This window comes from Anser brachyrhynchus (genome assembly GCF_964034855.1).
Source record: "Anser brachyrhynchus genome assembly, chromosome: 27".
Classification (NCBI taxonomy): Eukaryota; Metazoa; Chordata; class Aves; order Anseriformes; family Anatidae; genus Anser; species Anser brachyrhynchus.
In genome coordinates, this window is record NC_137720.1 from 2,097,951 (window position 1) to 2,109,121 (window position 11,171).

An 11,171-nucleotide genomic window follows, 5' to 3' on the forward strand; every position below is an offset into this window, starting at 1 on the left:
CACCGTGCTGGCCTCGTTTCTGGAGCAGAAGGAGATGCTGGTGGGCGCACAGGGCAGGGCTGTGTGTTCCCTTTGCCTTTTCACCTGGACCCAGGAGGGGCAGTGGGACAGGCAGCAGATGGCCTCACACACCCTGTTCCAGGCAGCCCTGTGCTTGGGAAACAGCAAAACTGTGTCTGAGCAAGCAGAGAGTACAGAACGTGCCCTTGCTTTAGCGCAGAGAGGACAGAGTTATTGAAAACAAGACGCAGTTGTCATTAGAACTGCAGCTTTATTTTAATCTGGCAGTGAAGGAATACTGCTCCGATCACAAGATCCATGTCAGTGGAGCACTTCCCCTTTGCTGGACATTGCAGAAATTAAACTGTAAAGACAGAAGCAGCTGAAATTATTTCCAACAACTGCTCTTGGTGCAAGGGGGGACACACAAAGAAGCAGCAAGTGGCACTTCTCCTCCATCAGAACTGTCCTGCTTGGGAAGAAAACACGGCATTCTTGTTGTGCTAGAAAACAGGCTTTGAAGATTTCCTCATTGTACCAGCTCTGAAGGCTGCAGCTAATTAGGCAGTTAAATGCTTGTTCACAGCGATGCACATAATGTATGTGAACAGAGGCTAACAAACATATCTAAAAGTAAAGCTTTAAAGTGTATGAAGTGATGTACAAACCTAACCCAGTGAGCTGTAGCAGAATGAGCCAAAAGACTTTCTGACTCCTTTTCTAAAAAAAAAAAAAAAAAATTTATTCCTTCACCAACTTTTTTTTTTCTGGCTACTTAAGTATTAGCATGAATTACAAGGTCATACAAAATCCTCAGTCAGCATATTATTCATCACGCAACGGAGGCGGTTCTCATGAAATCAAGCAGCCACTGTAGTCAGCTGCGTCTTCTGATTCTCAGATCCTCCTCCAGCTTCTGGATCTCCAGGTACAGCTTCTGCACCTCCAGCAAAGTTTTCAGTTCTGTCAGAGGAATGCCGCACACGAAAGCTTCCCTGATTTGAAGAATCTTCTGGCATGTGTGAAGCGTTTTCTTTAAAAGAACCAAGACAAAGACAGAGGGCGTGAGGCTACACGACAGGACCTATGCAGGACGCATCCACCTCCTAATGCAGCCCCACCACCGTGCCAGCCCTACGGTAACGAGGCACGGTCATGAAGTCAGACCAGTGCTGTTCCAGGCTATGAATGGGGCAAAATGCAAAGCCTGGGCAGAAAGTGGTACTTACACATTTGGGTGGTGGTATCCACGTGCCATCAGCTGAGCAGATGCTTGGTGCATTTTTTAAGCGATAGCCATCACGCTCGCAGGAGCTGTACAGGATGTCATTCACCTCGAACATTTTCTTAACGGCGTGAAAAACTACATCCACTTCTCTCGCTGGCAAGGAACATTGAACTGGAAGGAAAACGGGTGGCAAAAATGATGCAACAGAAGGAGAAAACGCCCTGCCAGCTCCAGGGCGGTGGATGCGCGGTGCCGGGGCCGGACCCACCTGGGACGCAGGAGGGCAGCGGCGGCTGCCAGGTGCCGTCGGCCATGCACTGGGTCTCAGCATCGCCGTGCAGCACGAAGCCTTCATCACAGGAGAACTTCAAGGTCACCCCGTAGGGGAACGTGTGTCTCGACGGAGACATCGTTCCGTGCTCAACGGCAGGCCTGGGGCAGCGAACCACTGCGGGCAGAGCGCGCGGGGCTGCGTCAGGCCGGGTGCCGCCCTGCCCCGGGACACAAAGCAGGGCTCGCCCTGAGCGCTTTGGGGCACCCAACACAGGAGAACCGGCGTCTCCTGTCCCCACGCCAGCCCTGAGGCACCGAGCTCACACCGCAGCCTGCAGGGGAAGCAGGAGCTGCCGGCAGCCCCGCTCCAGATCCCCCTGCGCACCCAGGTCCCGGTGTGACCCCCACGGGGAAGCGACTCACCACTGCACTCCGGGGCAGGGCCGCTCCACACCAGGTTCACCCCGTCGGTGGAGGTGCAGTAGATGGACTCGTCCCCGACGAGGGACAGACCCGCGGCACAGCTGTACGTCACCTCCGAGCCGTAGGGGAAGACCCCTGATCTCGAGCCCGTGTGCTGCCCGCTGGTGATTTGGGGAGGGGGGTCACAGACTATGAAACAACGGGAATTGATACAAAATAAGTAAAGTAAAAATAATGCGTGATCATTGCATTCAGGTGAGAACCAAAATCACTTCTCAGAAGTTAGTACATGAGTCAACTTCATGCTTGTAAGAACGAAAACACATGTAGGGTTGCTGCCCAGCTTCTTGCTGGATCAGGCCCCAGCGCAGCCCCTTCCACCGCCACCCTGCTCCCCCCGTGCTCAGCACCCACCCCGTGTCCCCTCCCGGGGGAAGGCACCCACGATTCTCCTTGGTGATGCTGCTGCCTTGCACGTACCTTTGTCACAAAACGGCACCGAGGGAGCCCAGTTCTGATCATCCTTGCACTCGATCTGCTCATCGCCTCTGAGGGCGTAGCCTTCATCACACACCATCCTCACGCGGGTCCCGGCGCTGTAGTCATTTTTGCTCTTATAAACCTCTTGCCCATGATCAATAACGGGCTGTGGGCAATGAGGTTCTAGAAACAGAAGAAAATTAAGGATTTCATATATTTTCAGAAAGAGGCTTTCCACGGAAAAGACAGCTATCGTCATCCAAGGCCGCTTGTAGATTTCTGCACACATTTTTCCAGTGCTGGTAGCGGACAGGGACACTGTACAGAGTGACCCAAACCTTTGCTGAAGTCAGAAATGAGCAGTCACCCAGCCAACACGCCTCACCAGCGCTGCCTACCTGCAGTGCACTCTGTTACTGCCGGTTCCCACGTGCCTTTGCTTGTGCACCGAAGCGCAACGTTGCTGCCATAATCCTTGACAGTATAGCCTTCGTTACACACGATCTTGACGCTGTCTCCATACATGTACCTGCCTGTTTTGTACCACTCATTGACATGCATTGCGTTCCTGACAACTGGATCCGGGCACCTAATTTCTGAGAAATGCCAACTATTAGCAAGAGACAAATCATGGCAAAGATAACCAGATGAGAGCAGATTCATCAGAAGCAGAAGGCTCTGTGAGACAAACGGATGGCCATTTCCCGACACTCCTAGAGGAACTTTTATTTTCTGGGCACACACATCCTCCCACAAAAGCTAACGGGCAAGGCAGGCCCCTCAGGAGCTTTGCTGGGCACACGTTCCTCCTCCTCTCCTGGGGGCCCCGGCAGCTGCTTGTGGGGCAGCACCAAGCCAGCCCATGCCTTAGACGTGGCGGTAAATGAAGCAGGTTGCATGCAGATTATTTATCTGGGAACAGCTTTGTCCAATCACACGGGAAATGAAGCTGAAGGGACGTGCACTCACTGTTACAAGGATGGGGAACCTCGGTCCAGGTCAGGTCTGGCAGACACGTAATGTGTCGCGTGTTTTCTCCGGGGCTGAACTCGTAGCCCGTCTCGCACTCGTAGGTAACCACAGTGTCAGCAGGAAACAAATTGCCCGCGAGTCTCGCTTTAACAGCCCTAAACACATCGGGAGGGTCATCGCAGCTGCCTAGGAGTGAAATCAGCAATTTGAGGACGTTGCCAGCGATAAACCAGTGATGCCCTTAACAGCATGCGGAAAAAGAGAATTTGGGGAAAAATAGGGGCTCACGTTGTTCTTGCTGAGATCCACTTAAGGCAATTGCCTGAGTTCAGTAATGCTGGAGGGTGAATGCAATGGAAATAAATGAAAATGTACAAATAGTTTCAGACCAGACAGTAATTTACACTACTATGTTATAATGAGGTGCGATTTCTAACAAAGTTTATACTGTGTGAGGCTCTGACCTCACCTGCCAATGACCTTTAAAAATATTAAGTATAGAAAGATCAGCTTAGTCCCTTTGAATTCTACTAAGAAATGCTCACCAGCTTGAGCAGGACAAGACTTCAGCTTTTATGGCCCGAAGTTGTAAATTCCTACACCTACATTCCTATATCGTATTCCTATATCATCTCCAGCATGCTGCCAGGAAAGAGGAAATCAAAAGCCACCGTGGTGCAACAGATTTGCTAAGGAATAAAAATATAAAATAAAATAAAATAGTAAAATAAAATAGTAAAATAAAATAATAAAATAAAGTAAAATAAAACAGAGTAAAATATAGTAAAATAAAATAAAATGGTAAAATAAAGTAAAATACAGTAAAATAAAATATAGTAAAATACAGTAAAATATAGTAAAATGAAATGAAATGAAACAAAACAAAACAAAACAAAATAAAATAAAATAATTATGAAAGATGAAATCCTGAAGCTTGGAGGCACCGCTGTCAGCACTGCACGCTCCCCCGGCGGGACGGGCACTCACTGCGCTGGCAGAGCGGCAGCGGCGGCTCCCAGTGCCCGGCCTCGCTGCACGTGGAGGTCTCGCTGCCCTGCAGGGTGTAGCGGAGCTCACAGTCGAACATGACGGTGTCGCGGTACGTGTACTCGGCCCTGTACCCGCTCAGCAGCTTCCCGTTCTCGACCCGGGGGTGCTCGCAGCCCACCACTGCATCAGAGAAACGCCACCGCTCAGCCAGCGGGCAGTCATGCTTACAGGGGAGATTATTAAGAGCATTCTCATAGCACACATTTGTGAAAAGGGCTGAAAATGGACAGGACCAGGTAGCAGGCTGACATGATATTTTTGAACTCTTCATTCTATATTACAGCATTTTATCTTTAATTTTACGCATTTATTAAGGCACATCACAAGAAGAACAAAGGAAAGGCAGCAGGTACCACAGCAGGTTTCTGAATTCTTTGCAGGCCTTCTGTTTCTTCCCAAAGCTCAAATAAGTCCCACAGAATCACAGAATTGTAGGGGTTGGAAAGGACTCAAGAGATCATTGGGTCCAACCCCAAAGTCCCCAGCACCAGGTCCCCTGCAGGCTGCAGCAGCCTGGCACTTCGCCGCTCACCTTTGCACTCCGGGGCTGGCTTGTTCCAGACGCCGTTCAGGTTATCCACGGTCGTGCAGAAAATAGAGGGATCCCCCACCATCGAGAAAGCTCTCTCCCCCCTGCCGGCAGAGTGGCACCGATAGGTGACGGAGGATCCATAGCTGAAGATGGCAGTGTCGCCTCCATTGTGCTCTCCATTCTCTATGTTTGGAGGGGGTGAACATGGGATTGCTAAAAAAAAATAAAAATAATGGTGAAAGACTCCTTTTAATCAAAGGTCTGGTAAAAGAGAGTTGAAATACAAATGGGTGAGGGGGTCAGAAATTCAAGGCAGGTGCCCTACGTGCCAGCCCCTGCTCAGCAGGGCTCTGCCTCGCGACCGGGTGGCTTTGGGGTAATCCCTCTTACGTGCAGCCGCCTCGCTTCGACTTTTCCACAGGATGGCACAGGAATAAAAACACCAAGAAAAACTATTTTTCCAGGCTTCACCAGGCCATGAATTACCAAAGCCCTCCGTGGGGTAGAGCGACTGCTTCTCCTTGCATCCCCAGTACCATTTAAAGAGCAGCTCAGCTGGGGGACTCTACTTACGTTCACAGAAGGGAACTTCTCCATCCCACGTAACTTGCCCATTTTTAAGCACGCAATGGATTTGGGAATTTCCAATCAGTCTGTACCTGTGTGAAACAGAGGGGAGGGAGTTACTTGTCAAGCTCAGTTTTGATTTTTTTGATTTTACCTAAAACATCAACAGTAGGATTGTTTTGGCTTCCTTATAATCCAAGCTGATCAGAAATTTGCCATCAATGCTGTTTTGTTTTTTTTTTTCCAGTGATGTTTTTTTTTTGACAAAGCATAATGTTACATGGTTTCTAAGGGAAAAATGTTCGTTATTTTATTTATTATGTGTGACATCAAGATGCAGTTAATGATGGCTCATCACATTTGCACCTGGGAGGTCTCACTCTTTCCTCTCCTGTCCTTGTTGTGAAAGAGGCAGGATTAGAGGTGGCCCTGTCTCGCTGGGCATCAGCCCCAAGCAAACTGGCAGAATGGTTGGTAGCAGCTGCAGGAAAACTACAGCGGTGCGACCGATCCAGAAGCACGCGTTCTTAAATAAGGCTTCCCCTCTGCACACTGATCAGCTGGCTGTAACTATCAGTAAAGCTCTGACTTCAGTACTGATGTATTTCCTTCAGAAAGACAATGAAACATCGGGAAGGGTTTAGAAAGGCCCTGGAGAGCTGGAGTTTGGGAAGAACTGCCTCAAAGTACGAGGTTAAGAAAACTCATTCTTCAAGCTTTCAAAGGAAAGTTTAGAAGACACTTTGATTACAGTCTGCAATTACCTACACTAGCACAAGGCTTCTGATAGCACAAGCTATACCCAGGGAGGACAAATGCCTTTTTTCCTGGTACCTGACTTGTAATTAACAGTGAGCATGAAGAACCATAACTGCGCCATGTGTTGGACTCTCCTTTTGGGTCCTTAAACACAAATCGGAAGAGTTTCCAGGCAGCAGGTTCTAAGTCAATCACGACAAGCTGGCTTGATAGCAGAGCCCGTGCTTTAGCTCTGCAGCCCCTATTGTACAGAAAATTGGACTGGGCATCACCTCAGGGTCACAAGGACCTGTGCCCCGAGCGCTGCTGGCTTACCCCATGTCACAGCTGTAGTTGGCTATTGAGCCAAAGGTGAATTGCTCCACTTCCACAAGTCTGCCATTGGCCGGGTCTCCGGGGTAGCTGCATTGCTTGGCTGAGGGACAACAGGACCAGGGTGAGTGCTTTGGTTCCTGAAGGAGCAGGAAAATCCAGCAGGAGAGCAGAAGACACCTCCAATATTTAACAAGGGGATGGACGACCCTCCTACCCTAAATTGTTGCATGATTCACGATGCCGTCAGGACTTTGTATCACGACCTGCAGTCAGCCTCTGCAGCCTAAGAGAGGTTGCAGGACCTCTGCCAAGCATGATGGCATTTCTTTACAGCTAAAGGGTTCTCTTACTGACAGTTTGAAAAACCCGTTTTGAACTAAGAGTTACTAAGTGCCTGAGCAGAGGAACCTGCCGTTGAGTATAGTCAGAGTCAATGGTCAAAGGCAACAGATCTCTGCTCTTGCCGCCGTTGCTGGTGCTCAGCGGAGCACGGCCGGTGCTGTCACCCTCACTCAGCTCCTGCCACCCCACGCAGCCCCTGGGATGCTGCTCCAGCCCAGCGAGCTGACAGCACTTGCACAGAATCAAAATCAACTGAAAATGTACTCACGTGAACAGAAGTCGGTCGATCCTGTCCACCTACCATCCTCGTCACAAACAAGGATGGCCCGGACCTTCTTTTTTGCATAACCTGGACGGCAGGTGTATTCCACCCTGTCAGAGCTGGAAAATGTCCTGATGTGCTGGTAGCTCTCTTTCAGTTCTGCGGATGGGATACGTGGCGGAGCATCGCAGGAACCTACCAGCAGAAATACCATCAGAAAGATGTGAGGAAAAAAATGAGAGTTCGAGTCTGCCTTTCTCTGAAGGTCCAGGCGAGGATGCTTTGGTGGCCTTAAAACCCCTTAAAGCTAGAGGCAAAGAGGAGGAAGGCAGTCTGTGACTCGGGACAGCCACAAAGGACAGGGAAGGAGCATCACCCCATATGTTCTTTGCTCCTCACACTTCATCCGGCAGTTTCAAAGGCTGGTGCCAAAGTCCAGACTAACTGCTTCCTATCTCCAAACCAGTGCACCTTTTTAAGCTAGAGTAATTTTACAGCCATTCTGCACAGGAAAGAAAAAAAGGCCAAGGAGGATGGATTCTGACCAGATCCCTGAAATGCAAAGCAATGAGGAAATGAGGAGCACCAAGGTTTTGTGAACCTTGGGAAACAGTTTCCCTCTGAGGGAGCTCAGTTTATCCAACGGACTCGCTCCCCTCTTGCGTTCACTTACCCTGCACAGCCACAACGAGGGCAGCAGCGAGGAGCAGCCTGAGGACAGCGGCACGGCCCCTTGGCCTCCCTGCCCCTGGAGCTGGCATCATCCTCATCCCAGCCTCCCTGCCTGCAGAGCCCGCAGACATTACCACATTCTTTTTCTAGGCCAAGTACCTGTGAAAAATAGCAGAGGGGGGAACAAAGTGTTGAGTTTAGGCTTGGGGTAACCAGTGCTGGTAGGGACAGGTCTCAGTTCTCCATCTCCATGCAGTGCCCATAGGACAGGAGGGGATGAGGCGCTGCAGATGCCCCAGCAGGGGACCAGCAGCTCGGCAGCAGCCCCTCTGCAGGCTCCTCGCTGGCCCATGACTGAGAGGCAGCACAGGAACAGGGAAACTGATTGTGGATGCTAAGCATCCCGTAGGCTTTCCTCCCCTAGTCCTTCGTTCACATGTGTGAGAAGCTTTTAATTAAAATTTTTAAAAGATAGGAAAAAAAAAAAAAAAGCTCCACTTCGATTGTAACAAATACTTCATAGCTTGTCAGGTTTACTTAAGAACACTATAAAACCAGTAAGGAGTTCTTCCCAGCCAAACAGCCAAATTAATACCTGCAGGGTCATTTGAATTCATTTATCCTTCCAGAAAAATTACCTTGAAACTTAACTTAAGGACAAAACATTTTGCTTTAGCAATAAATCTCCGGGAAGCTAATCCACAGGTGGGAGAAATCCTCCTGCTGAAGTCAATACAATCCCCTAGAAATAAAATACATGCAGGAAAAGGAAAAAATATCTGAGCAGAAAGCTACAACTGTATGCACAAAAGGGTTGCGCAGATTGTCACATTTTACCAGATGAAATAAGGCTCCGAAGCATGCAAGTCATTCAGGAGATTGCTTTACAAAATGGAATTTAAGTGCAGTTTGACTAACCTGGCTGTGCTGGAGATCAGGCAGAGCTCTCTCTAACTTTTTCTAATCTCTAACTACCCAGGATCATCATTTATGAACCTAAATCTTCCCAGCACTATGCACAGAGAGTGCCTGCCTTCCTTCTGCAAACGAGGCAGTCTTTCTTGATGCTTTCTACATTGCACAGGCTTTGACCAAAGGCGACTCTCACAACAAATTAGTAACTAAAAGAAAGGAAAGCACGTCTTTCTAATCAGGTTACACCCCTATTTTTTCCACCCCTTTGCCCTAAACCTGACACTTCTGGCTTTCCCTCAGTCCTTACCGCAGCTTTTGGCTGAATTCCTTCATCCTTGTGCCCGCTGGAGCTGCGAGAATGCCCCGACACAGCTCTGAGAGCAGCAGCGCCCGAAGCTGGGTGGCTCAACTCATCTTACCTGGGGGTCCGTCAGTGGGGGAGCTGAGCAGCCTGGGCTCCTGGCAGGCAGAGGAGCGAGCTCCTCACCGCTGACCCTGACACTGGGCAGTGCCGAGCCGCAGGAGGCGTCGCGCTACGCCTACACGCGCAGAGACGGCCGCACGCAGCCGGGGCCGAGCTCTGCAGACACCGGGCTTGTACCAGCTCGCCTATAAATTATTAACTCTTCCAAGCAAGAAGGAAGTCGTTTGTCCAGCCTACAAAACGAAACACTGTAGGAAGCTGAACGCAGCCCACTCGGATGGTGAAATCGTTTGCTTTCTGCGCCGAGCTGCCAGCGCTGTGCTGAAATGATCTGGAGGTGAAGGCACCCAGAGCCTGGCACCGCTCCACGGCCTCCTCGAGAGGCTCACATCAGCTCCACCACAGCTCGTGTCTCCTGACCCAAAAGCCTCATGGCCAGCCTCGGAATTAGGGTTTCCTCAACCCACTCTCATCCCACTGAAGTCATGGTGGCCGAAGAGCCAGCGCAGGGCTCAGCAGCGCTCAGGGCCCCAGGGAATGCCCAGGTCAGCGATGGGAAGCACCTGAGCCCCGCTGCCAGCCCGTTTTCCAGTAACAGTTTTGGCAGAGGCCACAACCATTTGCTCTTTTTGCACTTTGGCTGCATGGTTTCGTTCAGGATTGAATTGCCACCGCAAACTCCACAGTGGCCCTGTTACCCTGCATTGTTTTTCTCGCACTTAGTGGTTTGTTCACTCAGATCTGAGCTTTTTTTTTTTCCCCAAAAAAATTTACTGCATCCCCTTTCAGTGGGATATGTTACCTTCCTGACTTTCTCCTGAGCCCAGGCCGTAACACAAAGCAGATTTGACTCTAAAACCCACCAAAACGCTGCCATCCCGCATGCCACAAGCTCAGGCTTGTTCATGCCGTGTGCCCCGAGCACGCAGTTACTTCCAATAACCGTTTACAAGAACCCAGTTAATCTCAAACCCAAACACAGGCCTGCCTGATTTATTTCTCCTGGACGGCTCAGAACAAGCCCACCCGTGCGTGCCGAAAGCTCAGCGGCCCCGTGCCCGTCACCTCCCCGGGGGCTCCGAGTCGCCGCGAGCACCAGGCAGGGCACGGCAGCACCTGAGGCACCTCCTGCTCCGAGGCACGGTCAGGGTAAGCAGGATAAAAGGTTTTTTCCTTGACCACATCCATGACACACCACATTGCTGCTGCTGCTCTTCAGGCTTTGGCTAAAACTAAAGGGTAAAATTATGAAACTCTTATAAAATCAAATTACTAAGTTATGAAACTCTTGTAAAATGGAAATAGGATTGCAAGAGAATGAGCACCGTTAACAACACAGCTGTAAAAAACAGACGGCTACCTGGGGGACAGACCTTCCCTCTAAAGCGTGTCCTCACACTCTGGATTTCTGCTCTCAGACAGGAGCAGAGCAGGAAATTGGGGTTATCCTACAACGCAGCCTGCTCAGGGACCTTCCAAATGATGGGGAAGGTGAGCACGCAGGTGGAGGGACCGGATGGCTGGACAGGCTGGCTTCCAGCTGCAGAGGTTGGAAATCAGAGATTCATAACACCAGTTAACTTCCTGATGGAAGACAGATGTGTTTTAAGGAATAAAAAATGGAAAAATATGTTCTTACCATAACACCTCCATAAGAAACCTGAAAATGTGAATTTCAGTTGATCCAATAAAAAAATAAAGAAAATAAAAATAATTTAAAAAACACTTAAAATTGGTTATTTAGGAAAGTGGGCTGGCAGCAGCAGCAGTTCCAGGGTACAGCATTCACTGCTCCCAACCCACCTCTCCTGCTCCCAAGACCTGAGGGCACCTTGCTCCCTGCACGGCCTCTTCCTTCAAATGCTTCCCACAGAATTCCTGAATTCGGTGCTATCTCCCCAAACCAGCACACTACAGGTAGTTACAGCAAATATTAGTGGAACACAAGAGGAAGCAG

At 49.8% G+C, this 11,171-nt stretch overlaps 1 protein-coding gene across 4 annotated transcripts; it reads right to left on the minus strand.

Annotated features, from left to right (window-relative positions):
• Window positions 1–251: 251 nt before the first annotated feature.
• On the minus strand, window positions 252–9,530 carry LOC308183220 (complement component receptor 1-like protein). Of its 4 annotated transcripts, XM_080568984.1 has the most exons (15): window positions 9,210–9,411; window positions 8,514–8,617; window positions 7,877–8,034; window positions 7,210–7,398; window positions 6,600–6,699; window positions 5,532–5,617; window positions 4,959–5,171; window positions 4,364–4,546; window positions 3,374–3,562; window positions 2,803–3,000; window positions 2,405–2,587; window positions 1,925–2,113; window positions 1,497–1,676; window positions 1,230–1,399; window positions 252–1,033 (listed from the first exon to the last, which is right to left on the minus strand). In XM_080568984.1, exons 3-15 carry the CDS (start codon window positions 8,004–8,006, stop codon window positions 878–880), a joined length of 2,166 nt encoding a protein of 721 aa, XP_080425110.1. In that variant the 5' UTR covers window positions 8,007–8,034; window positions 8,514–8,617; window positions 9,210–9,411; the 3' UTR covers window positions 252–877. The 4 variants fall into 4 exon arrangements, with proteins under 4 accessions (XP_080425110.1, XP_080425109.1, XP_080425108.1 ...); XM_080568983.1 differs by lacking the exon at window positions 8,514–8,617 and having other exon boundaries at window positions 9,210–9,530; XM_080568982.1 differs by lacking the exon at window positions 8,514–8,617 and having other exon boundaries at window positions 9,098–9,406.
• Between the last annotated feature and the right edge of the window lie 1,641 nt (window positions 9,531–11,171).

What these genes read in the sequence shown, in the direction of transcription:
- LOC308183220 (XM_080568983.1), bottom strand. Translation starts at nt 8,006, where the DNA reads ATGTCTGCGGGCTCTGCAGGCAGGGAGGCTGGGATGAGGATGATGCCA. An exon ending in GCCAGCCCCGGAGTGCAAAG is followed by an intron (nt 4,547 to 4,958) that starts GTGAGCGGCGAA and finishes TCTCTGATGCAG; the next exon opens with TGGTGGGCTGCGAGCACCCC. An exon ending in CCCTGCCCCGGAGTGCAGTG is followed by an intron (nt 1,677 to 1,924) that starts GTGAGTCGCTTC and finishes CTCTGCCCGCAG; the next exon opens with TGGTTCGCTGCCCCAGGCCT.